This window comes from Anopheles aquasalis, chromosome 2, assembly GCF_943734665.1.
Source record: "Anopheles aquasalis chromosome 2, idAnoAquaMG_Q_19, whole genome shotgun sequence".
NCBI lineage: Eukaryota > Metazoa > Arthropoda > Insecta > Diptera > Culicidae > Anopheles > Anopheles aquasalis.
Window position 1 is genome coordinate 8,930,001 of NC_064877.1, and position 17,500 is coordinate 8,947,500.

General features: G+C 49.0%; 1 protein-coding gene across 4 annotated transcripts in view; it reads right to left on the reverse strand.

Annotated features, from left to right (window-relative positions):
* LOC126581201 (amyloid-beta-like protein) overlaps positions 1-17,500 on the reverse strand; it is a 64,984-nt gene that overhangs the window by 7,930 nt on the left and 39,554 nt on the right. For all 4 annotated transcript variants that reach the window (XM_050244701.1, XM_050244699.1, XM_050244698.1 and 1 more), the window contains exon 5: positions 17,199-17,420. In XM_050244701.1, coding sequence (XP_050100658.1) covers positions 17,199-17,420 — 222 coding nt within the window. The remainder of the gene's footprint in view (positions 1-17,198; positions 17,421-17,500) is intronic.

The following is a 17,500-nucleotide window of genomic DNA, read 5'->3' on the forward strand; positions in this document are numbered from 1 at the left end:
ATTCATCAGCGGTGAGTTCGTTCTAAGAAGAGACCTTTGGTTATGATCGATGTAAAGGTATATCGAAGGTACACGTTGGATTTATTGCGCGCTAGAAATTTCTTGAAATTCCTTGCTTCGTTTATTCATCTAGAAGAGGGGCCAATCTTGCCCATACTCGAGAACCGACGATGTCTTGAGGGCGCACCATCTTGGTAATCGTTCGATTCTCCGTCGGTCAACATTTAAAATTGGATCCTGCCATTTAAAAGCAGGGTGGGATCGTTTTGTTTGGCAAAGGTAGGTAAATATAACGATGAGCATAGGTCATAATTGGATCCTCCTTTTTTTTTTGTGTGGCCGTCCGTCCTCTTTTCGTTCGATCGATGGATCGTTCCAAAAAGGAGCGCAATAAAAAAAATGCCGCTGGGACACACCGTTACGAGTGTTCGATGTACGGCAAACAGGGAATAGAATCTCGAGAGATTCTACCTGCCGGAGGAAGAAGAACCGTATCCATGGTTCGTCCATACTGTTATCCCAGGGATTCAAGAGCGTACTTTAAGAGCGGACCAGTCAAGATGAAATATATGGCATTAAATTGCAGCTCCGTCTTCGTGCTCTTTGCCACCACCACGATGATCGTCCCGGGGATCCCTTAGCGGGGCGATCCCATCCAGTGTAAAACCACCAAAATCTTCGCCATTTTGCTGAAGTTATCCGTTCCTTCTTGCCAAATACTTCCGCCGCGGAAACGCCACCAGCGTCCGTTTTGTTGGAAGATGGGATCCCGCCTTCCGATATAAAATATTGAGCTTTACCGTTGTCTCGCGTGTCCTGCCGTGTAGTTCGTGCCACCACCTTGCCCACCACCATCGTCATCAACTCATTTCCGGGGCGTTGGGGGACCGACACTGTGCATCGTGGTTCAGCAGCAGCCGGCTATCGTTTGGGGCCCAACGATTATCGACGAGCTGTACCCGTCTAATGTATTTTCAACCTGGGGACCGTGACCTGGGATCTGGGTACACGAGCCAGTCATGTCGAGGGCGACCGGAACCGGAAGAGACCATGAAAATGGTTGGCATCGTCCTTCACCGTTTGCGTGACGTGCTGGTCCCGCCGTATCGTGCGTTATGAATCCTTAAGCTGCCATGCTTCAATTCACGCCATGCGCCACACCAAGTAATCCCTGACGGAACCGCAGAGCGTTTGTACATCCCCAGGACCAAGGTTCAACGCATTTCGAAGTGCTGCTACTCGAAGCTTGCGCTCACTGCCGCCATCCAGTCTCCAGTGAAGTCAGTTCGGCACTGATTCCGTAAGAAATGAAACAAAAACAACATCCACGGCAAACCAGAACACGAAATGGATGAAGGATTGCCCCATAGCTTGCCGTAACCTCCACCGAAAAGGCTCCGGCTACGGCCATATCCATACTGATTCTGGAAGCCCCCTCCCTTCCCATTGGTTCCGCTTGGGTATGTGATTTATGAAGAAAACTTAGATAACTTTTCTTTGCGATTCTTCTTCTCCTGCTTCTTTTGCTGCTGCTCCTGGTCGTTCTGGCCGTTCCCCTCGACACCGAACATACGGTGCATAAAAGTTTTAAATGTTACTAGCAACGTTGCTTGACTGTTTTTGTCCGTCTCGGTTCCAGCTCTCCCGCTTTCCCTTCGTGTCGTCGTCAACTTACTTAAGTTGGTTGCTGTAAACGCTAAAAATATCGCTGGATTCAAAGTTCCGTCCGTTAAGCGTGGCCACGGTTTGGCGGTGGTGGTGGTGGTGATGGTGGCCAGTGGTAGTCGATATTAACGAGAAAATTGCTTGCATAAAAGTTTCGCTCCGGGCAAACAAACCAACTATGACGAGTGACGGCGAGAGCTTAGCATCAACTTAAGGATTTATATTCCTTTTCCCCAAAACGGTGGCGCTGAGCATTGCTTCCTGGGAACACCGATTGTGCGGAGAGAATTCAAATATGGCATATTCCTCCTGTTACCTTTGTCACAGCTTCTTTCACAAAAAACCCTGTTTTTTACAGAGAAAGACACGCGTGTTTGTTGAACGAAATTTGATTGAACAACTCTCGGTCACAATTGTTACTTAAATGTGTGTAAAGTTTTCAACAATTACTATTCCTTTTAGGATCCTGCCACCCAACACCCTCAATTCGAAAAGACAATTGGATGAACTGCTGCCTGTTTGTTTAACATCTTGATTGAGGTCCCCGTAGCCGTAGTACCTTGTGGAAACCCTTGCCCCCTTGATAAACTCCATAAAACCACAAGCATTCCCGGTCTCACCGCGTTCGGTGGTCTCGGCACGAAGCAACGAATCAACAACTTAATTTGTATTTCAAATGTATTGCCATACCCCCCGCTCCCCGGCGTGTCAGAGCGCGAACCTTTCATTAGTCTCGCCAGAATATACTCCCAAGTGATGGTGAGCGCTCGTTTTGTGGTTTTTTGTACAAAACCCGTCGTTACCCGAAACCCAGATCAGCTCACACAGGAGCATGGGAGAGAGAGCGTGCCCAGAGTCCCTTCCTTTTTTGGGGCATCCTCCTGTTAATGGTACTCCTGGCAGCCGCGAGTAGCAGATGTAGCCGAAAGCAGGGGTTCAGTTGCCTGCTGTTGAGTGGAAATTAATGAAGAGTGCAAAATCGATAGCCATCCTCCTCCTCCTGCAATCGCCATCACTCACTACCTCGAAGGTACGGGTACTTCGCAGCAGCAGCACCTTTCACAAAACTTTTGCTGAACCAGAACATTCTCGCACACGCCGATCCACTCGGTGCCCTTCGACAAGCGGGTTTTGGGTCTGATAGCTGCAGCTGGAGCCTGCAGGTGAGCCAATCCCCCTCCTGTTGAACAGTTCCAGTCGATGGAACACGCCCAGCTCCGCGTTAAATTCGATCCACCCTACAGTGCTCTGGTTCTGACTTGTCGAGAAGCGCCGAGGCTTACGAACACTTAACCGAGTTTTGTAATTCATATTTTCTCTCTACGGCTGCACCACCATCTCATGCATTGAATAATACAAATCATGTTCAATGCATATCCTGTTCAAGCAGCAACGCACTCTAGTGTTGCAGGGGCAGCGTCACTTCATCGATGCAGTTAGTGTGTTGAAAGACAGGAACATTGTCGGTTGGTGAAATAAATTGGCAAACTCTGTATGCATCATACATCCGGTCGGAACGATGAGAGAGAGAGACAGACAAAGAGTGCACGTTGAGGTCCATCTACCTCAATGGTGAGATGGTGGAAGCGTTTGGCCCAGAAAAATCGTGAGATGAATGGTCGTGTCGGGTTGGCTGTGACCTGAAAATGGGTTCTGAATAAGGATAAAGGCGAACAGAAGAAGAAAAATCTCCTTCCCACCGCCAGTGAGGGTTGGAATAACTATTAAAACCCGGCTCGTTACCTCGGATCGCGCCCCACATACAAACCCGGGGTGTCATCAACGTCAGTACCAACGGACGACTAGTTATTGAAAGGGACCCTTGGCTCCCATTCACGCAGGGGGCCTTCCTTTATGTACTCGGGGGCCTTTTTTGTCGGGTGCTCGTCTGCCTGCCTTCCTGCCTTCCTGTTTGTCCACAACCGATGACTGAGGGCGTTCATGTGCTAGGGCATATGGTCGACTGGAGGGCGCACAAGGACGCCCTCGCCTACATACAGAATAAGCCGCATGGATGGATGGTTGGATAGCTAGTTGGATGGTTGGTTAGCTCGGTTACACCGCTCGCTACAGCACCTCCATCGAACCCATCATTGGGCTGGTGATCTTCAAACGATTGTTCCGAACTAGGGGACGAACTCCGGGACCTGGTCCTTCGTGAACTGGTTTTCGAATCGATTTTCCAGCCCCTTTCATCCCACCTTCCCGTGGTTCGCCTGTGCTGCAACTTACTGCTCCACCAGCAAGGAAAATGGGAAACGATTTCGACTGGATTGGCCCGAAGGTCAATTTGTGTCTATTCCCCGAAGGCAGCCCCGCAGAGCCCGTTATCGACCGATGGTTTTGCTGTGAGGCGCTTCTCGGTAGTAATTTCAATTCGACATTCAGCAAAGTTCAGCGAGTGTCCACATTTCTACATCTACTTTTCTCAATCCTTTCGATTGGCATTCGAAGGAAACCCCCATTCCAAAGATGCACGAGATGCTGTCACCATTTACATTGAAATTGCAAACGCAAACCAAAACCCAAGTGAAGCACGACACAACTAATGCTGGCTTATGACAAAGAAAGGATGGTTCCGTATCTTTCATGTTGAAATTCAATAAAATGATTGGCGGTGGTTCTAGGAAAGGATATCTTCGACAGATCCTGGTTTTAAGGGGACATGCTTCACAACTCTTCCTTTCTTGTTGTGTCTTGTTATGGCTTGTTGTGACTTACTGGTATCCATGCTGGAGTTTTATGATAAAAAGGAAAACCATTAATGCACTCGGTATTCCTCTTCGAAATAAAAGTTTCTGCGTTTCTGATACATCATGGATTATTTTAGGAGTCGTTTTAAATCGCTAATCGTCATAATGCTTTTCTTACGTGTCTTTGTTAACAAAAAAAGCTACATTTTATTTTGCACTTTACGATTCCGAAAGGAGGCCTACATTTTATCAAACCTAGGGACTCACACTCCAAAGACGATAAGCAAGAATAAAACAAACTTTTTAATGGCCGTTCATGCCACCGAACAGTAAACTTCAGGCATTAGATTGCATTGGCTGCAGTTAACTCTGCGTTGCATGCCACAAATCACGTGCCTCAGACTCAGTCAGAGAACCGCGCCCACTTTACACTCGAGTGGTGGTGATTTTCATTGATATGCTGCACGAAATGCATTCGCCAGGAGTCATAACCTACATTAAATCATTGGACCACGTTAACGCTTAATGACACTCTGAGGGAACTCTTTGTTTTTTGCTTCGGTTTCTGGCTTCGGTAGCCAGGTTGTGGATGGCTTGCGGCCTCGTGGTGCACTAAGTGCGTAATAATGCAGCTGCTGGTTGGTTCTCGGTTCACCGGTCAGATCAATGGCTTGCTGGTGCCACACGTGCCACACGTACGCATAAGGTCAATCATGTGCTTGGTGGCGCGCTTGGGGCTCTCACCATCGAAAGCAGCACAAAAACCTGCCACGAAAAGGGTAATTAAAAACGATTTAAAAGCAACAAAATCATTCATCTCCCTCGGCGCTGCTCGTGTCCCCTGCGTTGCCATCCCTCGGCTTGCACATCGTGTGTGCGAGAGAGAGAAAAAAAGAGCGGGAGAGAGGGAGAGGTAATGGCAAAAGGCAGCCAGGGGACAATAATTGCGATTGAAAAGCGGCGTAATTTCGTACTAAATGTAGCCGTGTGGAAATTGCCCCGACTGTGCAAAGAGTTTTCCGGCCATGTTTTTTTTTGCTATTTCGAAAACCTATTTTCGCTTTATTTCCTGTTTTCTCTTTTAATTTTGATTTATTTTACGATTTTTTCCCGAACTTTCTGCTCACTCATTTCGCCACTCGCATAGTGCCTGGCCTTGCATCCTGGCACCCTGGCCCCACCAAATAATCTTCCGGCAAAAACGAATTTCATTTCCCCCCAAGTGCAAGTAAGGCTCGCCCTTTGCTGGGTGCAGCTGCTGTCGACGAAGCTGGTGGAAAAAAGGCACCTTGGTACGTGGTGGTGACCAAAACTATATGACTAACGAGCTCTGGAAGGCAGAAAATGCCAACAGAGGTCCACTGCGTTGTCCACTGAAAGGAATCGCTTTTCTCCCGAGAAAAGCCTGTCCGGACCCGACAGAAACACAATGCCGTATATCGTTTAACTGGCCAGTGTTGTGCTAGCGTGCCTTTTACCACCACGCCACGTGAACCGAGATGCGGCAACAGTGGCAAATGGAGGGAATGAATAAATCAACTTCAGTGCTCGGTGGCCACCGTGAACCAACGCTGGTGAGCATGGCAAACGGAAAAAAACAATTAATGAGAAACAAATGAAACAATTGTCGGCAGGGCGGTGCGGTAGTTTGGGCGCTGGTGGCTTACATGGCAAACAGCCATAACCTGGAGGCCATCGGCCAGTTGAAGGGTGCTGCAGACTGTCGCACTGACGACATCATGACCACTCTGAGTTTGCTTTTTTTAATTCGAATTTCCAGCAGGGGTAGTTTTATCATCCCCTCGAACGAGGTTGATGCGTATTTGTACCCTTTCTAAGGTCCTTGGGCCTTTTTTAAGGTTGGTTTGGGGTCCTCAAGTTTGGTGAAACATTTTGGAACCAAACCTGGTTGGCATGTTTCGAGAGCTTTGCCCATAGCTTTGGTGTTCCTTGGAGACGCGTAAACAAAATGGCCAACCATTCACACGGTCACTGACCAACGCAACGACCACTAAACGCAAACACATTCGTGTGCCTAGAAAAATGGGATTCCAAGTTTTTCTCTTCAAATCGAGGCTCAACAGTGGCAGGGAAGTAGCGGGAGTAGAGTAGGATAGATGTTGCAGGTGCTGCCCCCTCCCGGACCACGACCACCATACACATAATGCGTCCCCTGAGAGTCGAGGTGGTACCGTCTGCTGACCAGCTCGAGACCGACTGGACAGATGGGAGCCAAATAAATGAACAAATGGTTGCCGTGCGGCCATGGCGCCGGATTGTGATGCGTGCAAGTGGGTGACGGCGGAGAAGTGGAAGAGTCAGTGGTCAGTAAAACACTAGAAACTGTCCCAAGGGGAAGTAGAAAAAGAGGGAAAAAAAGGGTGAGAAAAATGAAATGAGTTGGAAAAAAATGGGAAAATCCAACATATCTTTTATTCACAATCAAACGCAAGCAGAAAGAAAGAGAGAGAGAGAGTTAGCGAAAAAGAGAGGTCAGAGGTCTTAAAGCTGAACAGTGGTACCGTAGGGAGGGGTGGCGTGGGGGTGATCATTTCGCACCCGGGGCTCCATGTTGTCTGTGTGTCATTCGGTGCCGTCACCCCCGTAGCACCGTAAATGCCCGTCGGTGTATGTGCGTTTGCTGATGACACATTCAATGTGCAATTATGTTCCATTTTGCATTCGAATTAATCATTCCACGTCAACTGATGGCGACAGTTCGCCCGGGAAACCATACCTCCCGTCCCACGGCCTGCCTGGTGCGGGGTCAAATATGCAACGAAATGTTGCTGATGTCCACGACAACGGCGCTTCCCGGTAGTGGACCAACGAGTCCTGACAGTAGTCGTCCATCGGTCCCGAGCGGACGGAGCGATCTTTCGCTTCGCTGCAACTGACCTCATTCTGGCTCGTTCCACAAGAGTGGGTTGAGCGCAGCAAGTGCGGATGCTGCACCATAGTGGCCACATACACACGGGGTGCAGCAGCGTAGAGTGATTGATGCTATTTATGCCTTCCGCTACATCTGCCGAGTTGGCGAGCCGTTGCGATACGACGATGATAGGCCGTTGTCGGGCTTAACAGGCACACCATTCTCTGTACCACGACCAGACTATCTGTTGATGCCTGTCCGAGGGTTTGTGTGGTGGACATTGCAAAAAAAAACGATGAAACCGGCGTCGGTGCGGACGAAATATATATCATTAATTTACGCCTGACGATAAGGGTGCATAGGAGTCACCATCTGACCAACCGAAGCAGCATCTGCTGCCGTGGCTGGCCGATTTTTATTCCCACATACACCTAGGGATTGGCTTTTTTGTATTTTCGATCTATCATAGTTTTTGCCATAAATTCATTCCCATCTCATGTATGTTTTATAACATTTTGTAACAACTGACCAAATCAAACAAAAGAAAGTCATTGCAAGGCGAATTGTCATGAAAAAATGCATTGAAATTTTTAATAAAAAAATGAATTCATATTTTTAATAGACGCGGTGTACTGAAAATACCTACAATGCTCACGGGATCGGTAAATGCAAAGTTTTAAGAAAAAACGTTTAAAGCATATGGAATATACTGCATCATATAACTGTTGGAGTTAATAAACTCACGGTACCTTTGTCTGTTTAACTTCAAAAGAGTCTTTAAAGTTTATCTATCTACTCTGATATAAAAGAAAAATATGTTTGACGGTGACGTGATGCGTGATTTCGTTGCCAGGCAAAGCACACGGTGCACGGTGAACAATTATTCGCTCCGATAAGATTCCAAAGGTTCTCTCCCACCCCTCTTCCTCTCGATAGTCCCCATGGTAACACCAATATCTGTTTGTTGAAGAGATATTGCCTCACGCGGAATGTCAATGTGCTACACCTCTAACCGCCCACCATTGCGATGCTTTCATCTCGGAGAAATTTGTCGTTCCAACCACCAACACCACCATGCTTGCATATCCTTGCGCACGAGAAACGTGCTCCTCATATCCATCCGCATCCATACCCACCACCGACGCCGCACTTTGTCGGAAGCAATTTGTGAAAATGATTTCATCAAAATGACGCTTTTATTTCACCATTACCATAGACAACGGAGCTACTTACTTGCGTACTCGCGCTCGCAACCGACCGAACCGACTGAGCGACCGACAACATCCATCGGCAAAGTTAATTCAATAGTTAAAAAGTAACGCTCGCTAACGCTGCTCGTTTCAGCGAGCTGGCTTGGTTTGGCTTGGCTTGGTTTGGCTTTCATCTTGCCAGAACCGGAGCGATACACCAGCCAGCCAGTCAGTCAGCCAGTCAGCCAGCCCCAGGCAGTGAGCCAGCAGCTTTCGGCGAAATTTGCTTTAACAGTCAGCAGTTGGTGGTCCGACGGTGGAAGACGTGGCGTTTCGTGCGCCTTTTACGAAGGCGTTGCTCTAATTAAGAAGCCCCGGCGAAGGCAACAGAAAAGCGGGCCCCCGCTGCCGCTCTTCTCGAACGTTTATCAGTCAACAGCGCCAAGAAGAAAAGGAAGAAGATGATGGGAAGGCAAATTTACTGCGACCAAGCCGCCGCACACGACAAAACAGCGGAAAGCTTGATCATTAACAATATTAACTTTGCTTCCCGGCTTCCGCCGTACAAACGCGCCGTACAGCGTTTTGAGCTTTTCCGGAGGAGATTTGATGAAGAATCCGGCTGGTCCAACCTCCAGTACTGATCAGGCCAGCCAGCTTAACCGCGGGCGGTTGACTTTCGTTAGTCTGGCAGCGCCTGCTCCTCCTTGGCTTTGTATTGTTTAGCTTTAAGCTTTAGCAATAGAAGTCATTAGCTCGTTCGCCAACGGTTGGTTCGCTGAATTGACAATGTTCCACAAAACACCCCGGCACAATTAGGTCCTGGTGTTAACCAATTATCTCTCACACAATTTCTAAAATCTACACAGAGCAGCGGTTGGTGCTGGGCACTCAACGATGTGACGGGGCGAAACACTTCGAGCTCATCGAATACTCCGAACCCTTACTGTGCGCTTGAGTCATTATCTAGATTACAGATGGAGAGCGTTGCGGAGAGCATGGTATGACTGCTTGTGTCGAAAATAGCTTTGATGCTTTAACAGCTGTCCCATGTTCGCTGTCTATTGACGTACGAGGAACTGTCATGCTCTTTTTCGTCACTTTTACCATTCGGATTTTTCTTTTCAACTCGATTCCGATCGAGCTGACAACAAGAAGCGGTCGACAGTTGTTTAACGCTCAACAGACGCGCTGCTAATTGTGGTCCTCTACATTCTTGAGCTTCTGTTCGCTAGAACAGAAAACGAGAAAACCAAAACATATCGTAATTCAACGATTCGAGTTCGCGGATGCCGCTTAGTTCTAGGAAGGAAGTGTACTCTGCCGTTTTTGCAAACTTTTAAGCATAAGATACACATTATATTGACCGCTTATCCGACTATTTACAGTAATGAATTCCAATGAACTGATTTTGCACAAAATAGATGAAAAGAATGAAATTATGTTGTTAGACAGGAACATTCGGGCGAAATTTAATGGGGGATTTAGTGAATATACCAGGCTCAGAATGCACGAGATAACGCTTCTGATAAGGGGTTCCGTAGTCAAATATGTGTGGCCAGTTTCAAAAAGATACAGTTTTATTTGTTTGGTCAGAAGGCAGTGTAGTGCTAGCTATCGACAGCGAATGGCGAATGTAAACTCCAGTAACGTCCACCACTCCGCTGGGGCGTGTGCTTTACCGTCCGCTTTCTGCAAGCAATATTGTTAGCCCTCATGCAAACAAAGTTTCTCCCTCTTCAAACCTTCAGCAATCTACATCCGCCCGGCGAGCGCCACTGTAAAGGACTCTCGTGGCGCTTCTCGCAATTTCTATTAGAACCCCGATACCGGGCCTCCGCTCCACGGCCCGGGATTCGTGTTTGAGGGAAATTAGAAAAGGGTAGTTGAAACGTGGAGAATGCTTACCTCAATTCCCCGGCACTGTTCAAACAAGACAACATGATACAAGGTTGGTGCGGCTTCGGTTCCCGCTGTAACAAGCACGGCCGCTCCAGAAACTCGTCTTTCTCACATGCTGCGTAGCGGCATCGAAAGCCACGCCAAAGCTCTTCACAAAACCCCGGGGAATAGGGTTCGTCCATGGTTCGTTGAGAGCTGTGCTGTGCTGCGATGTGCAGGAAGGAAGAGCTAGCAGCCACCCACCATAGCTGAGTCACAGACACTCCAGGTCCCACCGGCACGGAGTGGCGAGGGGATGTCGAACAGAAGTTCACGCAAGGTTAAGGCACTTCCCTTCGCTGTCGCTGGGATGGATGCCAAATGGATGAGTGCTCGCCCGGTTCCCTTTCTTTTTGTTTTGTCGACAAAATGGAAAATCCCTTGCCACAACCTTTCGACGAAACAACCCCATGCTGCGCCTTGCCGTGAGATAGCTCTCGGCACAAATCATGACCCGTTGTGCGATTATCAGTGCCGGGAATGCCATATGCGCCCCGGTGACGGTGACGGTGATGTGACTGACGAGGAGCAGTAGTGATGGCTTTTTGAAGTGCATGCTTTTCATGCTCAAAGGATTAAAAGTGGTTAGACTGGGCTGTGTAGCTGGAAGTTGGAGCGAGGTTCCGCTGGTTCGTTCCACTGATAGAGGGAGCTCTCGGAGCAGCGTGACAAAGCCTCGAAAGTTCAAGGACGCACGGTAATGCCAATGTCTAGTGGTTCCCTACATTGTCTGCATAGTTTCGAACGACATGGCCTAATTCTCGAGACTACAAACGATGTTATGTTTTCCCGTTGTATTAACAGCAAAATTAAAATCATTAAACCATGCTTTCGGGCCGTCGGGTGCCTTTATTGTTTAAAGGACAAAGAAAGGTCAAGTAAGAACGAGAAGTAACAAAAAAAGGGAAGACGCAGAAGAAGTGAACCCATTTCACCAGACAAATGGCCGGTTTTTGCCGCTGGTGTCTCGTTGAGCGTGCTGTCAAGACTGATTAGGGATAACGGAAGCTTATTCGACGTGTGTCATTCATCCTGCTAACAGCAAGGCCCGAACGGAACGAGCCGGAACCGTTGACTGACTTATTGTGATCGAAGGACCGAAAGCCGAATTTTCTGTCGGATTTTCTTTACAACAGGCCGTCGCTAATGTAACACGTATTTGAAGAATGAGGTATAAACGTTTGTTGAAGCTTTTATTGAGCCATAGGATAGCCGCGGCTTCCATCACACGGCCAATTAGCGAATAAACAATCGTTAATGGAGGCGCATGGTACGCGATGGAGGCGCATGGTACCCGATATTTTTCGGCGTTTTTTGGCTGTTAAATCCGCGTTTTTTTGCTTTTCTTGCTTACAGTGCTACTTATTCATGCCGCGAGATCAGACCAGAGCTAGCTCACTCTTTGGACGCACGTTTTGGCGAAGGAATGTCTGTTTACTTAATGCCGTTTCGATTTGCACAAATATTATTCGAGCTGTAGCATGTTTTGAGTAGACGGTTTACGATTTCTCGTTATGGTAATATATTACTGTTCCTCGCTTACATTTATACAAAAACGGAATCAACACCATAATCTCCACCAAACACATCACGTTGATGTTCATTTCATTCTGATTCAATCTGTTGTATAAGAGACAAACAGATGCTGTCCGTACACTTGTGGCCCATTCCTCGGGCTAATTGGCACTCTGGGCCACTCGAAACTATCAGTCTCACTCACTGTCAGCTCCACACGCCGCTGAGCTCGCTTTCGAGTGCACAGCGGACCGGGGAGCGTGAGCGAGAACTCGAAAATCAGCAAACTGTCACCAGCAATGCACGCAAGCAATGCCAGGATGATAAATGATGAATTGATCTTCGGATTGTTCCAATCTCTACCACGGTAGCCAAATGAGACGGACATAAATGGCACAAAAATGCCAACTGCGGCGAATGCGCTCCCCATTTGGAATCCATTTGTGGGAGAGTGTTGTGTACGTGTTTCTGTGGTGAGCATGTGATTTGTTCCAGCATATTTTTTGTGTGTGCGTGAAAGAGAGAGAGAGAGAGAGCGAGAGACAAATGGAGCGACACTGCCTTTCCGCTGGCACTGCGGTGGCAATACACAATCTGCCGCCTAATGATTGCAATGTTTCGAAACGCGAAACGAACGGGGCGTGTAATCTGTCGCTGGCTGGCTAGCTGGTTGGCTCTAGCATCGCACCACCTCCACCACCACTCTAGTGGTCAACTTCATCATCACTCTGGCCACAATCCCACTCTCCCACCTACGGCCAAGCTAACCAGCGAGTTGCGAGCGAACTTTTAACTCCCCAAACAGCACCCCTCTCTTTCACTCTCTGTCTTCCTCTCCCTCTTCCTCTGTGCATACGGGGCGAGCTGCGAGGAAAAGGCTGTCAGGGAAAATTAATTGCTCAGCAGGACACTCGTTTCCATGGGGCACAATTTATCGTTCCACCTCCTGCGAATGAAAGCCACCGGAGGGTCGAAGATGCGGTGATGAGGGTGGTGTGGTGTGGCGCACACTAGAAGCGAACCAAGGCCCTTGCCAGCAAGACTCACAAGTCACACACACATACACACCCAAACACACACTATCGGTGACTCCAGTTCGCTTCGGATCGAAGACAAGCCAGACAAGGGTGAACTGCAGGGCGCAATTGTCAGTACCATCGCCACCCCCATATCGGGTGGGAAAGAAAACAGATTTCCCGATAAAATTAATGATGCTTTCGATTCGAAAATTACGAGCAATTAAACAGTGGCCATCTGCCCTGGCAGGTTACTCTCGGTTTATTTGCCTTTGGCGGCCAAACTCCCTTCCCCCACAAAAAAACAATGTAGCCACCGGCGAGATGCAGCTCGCACTAACCGAGTTAAACCGGGGAATGAATGGGTGGTAGAGCTCCGTCGAGATCCGTTGGAATTCGCTTCTCGTTCGCGCTGATGGCGCGTTTATCTTTGTGCGAAACGCGTTGGCGATTGGTCTGCGAAATGGTGGTTTGGCATTTCGTAACAGAAAAAAAAGGGTGTCAAGAAGCACCAAGCATCGTGGCAATGGCCCCGTTGCCTTCCTGTGCCAGTGATGGTCTTAAAGTCAAGCTTCACGAAGGTTCCAAGGAAGGGGCGATGGAATTTAATCATCCAACTATTTACTAGACAACAGAGCCGCGGCCGGGGGAAGGTTAATGAAATCATGAGTCTCCTCTTGCTGCTTGCTCGGCACAGGACTGTAAAAAGGGGATGAACAGAGCAGGGGCTGCGGATACAAGCGGTTTAATGAGTTTTTGAATGGGCTATAATTTTTTAAACAGAGCAGAGCGGAATTGAATTGAGAACTGATTTAGGACCCTAACTTCCTAGCTTGCTTGTTGGCTTTCGGTCGGGATTCTCGCAACCGAACCCTTTCCGGTGAAGTCTGTGAAGTGAAGTGTCCTTTGTCAACAGCTCTCTAACCAGCGCTGAATGAGATTACTGTGTAACGGAGGGCGAAGTTACACTACAAAGTCGCCCGAGCCCAGTCTGACAAGCAGGAAAGTGAATTAACTATGAGGTCCGAACAAAATGAACTCTCTCGCTCTATATTTCATAGAAAAGGACCAATCTGTGCCTGTGGTAGAGTCTGGACCGAGGGACGGACCAAACGTTGTTAATCAAATTGACACAAAGAGCGCAGCGGAAAGCGTTTACGTTTTGGGCACAAAGCACAAGTGGTTCTCACATTCTGTCGAATTACACTCTCCATTTTACAATTGGCTCGTGTAACCTCGTCGTCAACCATTGTCGAATACTGAGGGTGGTGTGATTCTATTTCTTGGAAATATTACTGGTTTTTTCTGGAACTGGTGTAACAAGCGAACGCCACAATTCCATTTGAGCAGTTCTCAAATTGTGGACCACTGCAATCCTCCCTCCACCACTGACACAATGGTGATGCCTTACGAAAACTCCATAATCTGCACATTTCCACGAATCAACAGCGCTCTGCTGCAACTGGTGCTAGCGCAGCGACTGATGGACAGCCCGACGGGTTGCAAGCAACGTCCAAAACCGAAATCGTGCTGGAATTTGAGGAAACAGAATCCACAGACCATCCTGGGACCGATCTAGGATACATCATTAGACCTCCCGGCTGGTGCCGAGCACTCATGATGATGGGATGGCATCCAAAACCGAATGCATGAAGGCCATTTTGAGTGAGTACGCCAACTGCCAACGATTTGCGGTTATCACGAGTCACGGCCAGCAACCACCACATGACACGCGCCCCCGGGAAGACGGGAAATTACCAGCGATTTGCGTGTGTTATACCGGGATTCCGTGTGTACGGGAGTGGTTTAAACAACCGTCATCAATTTCTGCACCAACCACCAACAAATCCCCCCCTCCCCCCCAGTATGGCTCAGCATGGGAATGAAGGTTTGCAGAAACTTTGCTCCATTTCCAGATCATCATTCGCAAAAGCCCAGTACCAGTAGACGGGAGCGTGAAGAGTGTAATTAACATTACTTAAGCTCGGTTTGCACAGCGCGCACGGGTGAGGCCACGCCGTTGCAAGCGTCGTTTGAGACACTTTCACATTAATGACCTTCCGGGTTCCGGGTGTCCTCCCGGAGGCTTGCTCAAGCCGCAAGGGTGCAACGGGAGTTAGGAAGCATGAGCAGAAGGAAGAGGAACAGATTTTCCAAAGATTTATTTGCATAATAATAACATTTAAATCGCAACCCCTCCCCGTCTAGCGGCATGACCTACGAAGCTAAGGGATGCAACCCCAAGGCATGCTGCTCCACCCAAAGGCACTAGCCGTCGCTAGTCTTTGTAATTGTTCGTTGGGTGTGCCGTCTCCTCCTACTCTTCTTCCGTTTACTCCTTTTCTGTCAAACGGGCAGGCAGAGAAGAGAGAGAGAGAGAACGAGAAAGAGAGAGAGCTTTTGTGCATGTGTGTGAGTATCTTGCTGGCATGTTGATGGCGATAGTGAACGAGAAAGGGCACTCTTTCGCCAAATCAGCATATCACACGGTTCACGAACCTTTTGCACACTCACAAACCCACAGACACAGACAGACACCGACCAAAACACCGAGTAATGGATGCAGGGACCCCCTTTAGACTCTCTGGGCCTCTGGGACTCACTCCGCCCGGGCGTGGAGGGAGGTTTGAGGATCATAAAGTTGGTCTGCAGAGGGCGAAAGAAGTGTGAACCCAAAGGGTGGTGCCCAAAAGGGGTTGAAATTCGCGCCAAGAGTTTGGTCCGATTTCTCACCCCACCATACCCTCCTCCACAATTCACCAACCCCCCCCCCCCCCCCCCCCACCCCCTCACTTGGCAATATTATGCAAATTTGATGCACTCGGAAAACTTTTAAAAGACAATCCCGCTGCCTGCCACCGTTGCTGACCCCTGAAGGGACCCGGGGGGCCACAGCGTTTTTTCCTGGTGACCCACGATGCTGCAGCAGCTGCTTGCTGTTGGCCGTGGCCTGTGGCTCCCTCCGGACGACTCTCGACGGACGGAATCATTCTTCATTCCCGAAGCCAAGCGCACGGCTCTGTGCCGCCTGTGTGCGCGAACGATCCCGATGCGAACGAACGGACGGATGGACCCCCTTTTTGGCCGTACAAAGACAAACGGTACACGCTGGGTCATGAAATGAAATTTGTTAGCTTCTGCCCGGTCACGCTTTCGCCCTTTTCCCGGCAGCTTTTCCAATGCCGCGTGTGCATGTCCTCCTTTCTATCCCTCCCTCTTTGTGTTTTCAATGTATTTTTTTTTTTTGCTTCATTTTTCAGTTTTCCTTCTTTTCCTTTGCTTTTTCGCATTCCCGAACATTCGGAGCGAGCTGGCGCGGGTGCTGGCGCGGGTGCTGGCGCTTCTACTTCATCCATCACCTGCTCCACCGCCATGATTGTGTTGGCATTGGAGGCAATTTTTCACCGGCTGCCGCACGGATCGGCTGGCTGGAAAAAAAGCCATTTGTTGTTCAACTTCACCCCATCACCCCCAGCGCCATCACTTTTTCCACACATTCGTCCGCGCACCGCGTGTTTCGCTTCCAACAACCAACCAAGGACTTATTCTCTCATGATCGTTACCATATCTGCGCACTCCCAACGTTTTGGGAACGAGTTTTTTTTCGTTTCGTCTCCGTTCTGACCATTGCGACGCGTTTTAAAATTGCTTCCTTCCGGTGTCTGTGTGGCACTGACACAGAAAACTTCACGCTTCGCTCCCAGAAAACAAACCACAGCCCGGTTCGCATTGTCACCAAATCCTCGCCCCGAAAACGCAGAGGAAACCTACTCTCTGGACCCGCATTACCGAGGTCTCTGTGAGGTTTTTTTCCCCCTTAGCCATCGAGGTCATTCACGGTGCGCGGATCCACCGATACGAGGCAATTCATTTGCTGCGTATCACGCGCGCTCATTTTTTTTTTGCGAAATCCATCGTCACTGTCCCGTCGCCGGTCGTCAGAGCTGAATGTCCGGAGGAAATAATTTTGTGATGCGTTTGCGCCAACGGACAGCAACAGCAGCAGTAGCAGGAACCGGATGTGACGCGCACCGAAGGACCTCATCGTCGGATGAGAAGGATTTGAACGTTATCGCGCGGAATGACAACAATGCAGGGGATCAACGGGAGTTTGATCGTTCTGTTCTCGTCATCTCCCCCTTTTTTTCTATATTTTTTCCTCCCACCTTTCGTGGGGGGTGTGGGAGGGAAATAAATTGTAGCAGCATCGTTCGAGCAGTGGCTCGATGATCGGCCGACATGTGTCGCGTGAAAAATGAGGCGTCAAGCGGTGGAGTGACGCTGGCAAGGATCGATTTGAACGTACCTTTGAAGTGTTTCGGACAGCAGACGAACTCGACGCCGGAGAAGAGCGAGATGCCGCACGGTAGCAGCATGGCGAAGCTGCGCATCTGCATGTTCCGGTCCTGGCAGGCGGCCGCCCCGGTCTGGTTCCACCTGATGAACGGCCAGCAGCGGGACGCGTTGTGGATGTGATCGAACAGGCAGCCTTCCGGTACGAGCAGCGCATCCGACTGGAACGGTCCTTCTGCGAATATGTTTTGCGTGATGTGTGCGCGACCGAGTACAACGGAAAAGAAAAATCGGGGGAGAGAGAGAAACATGATC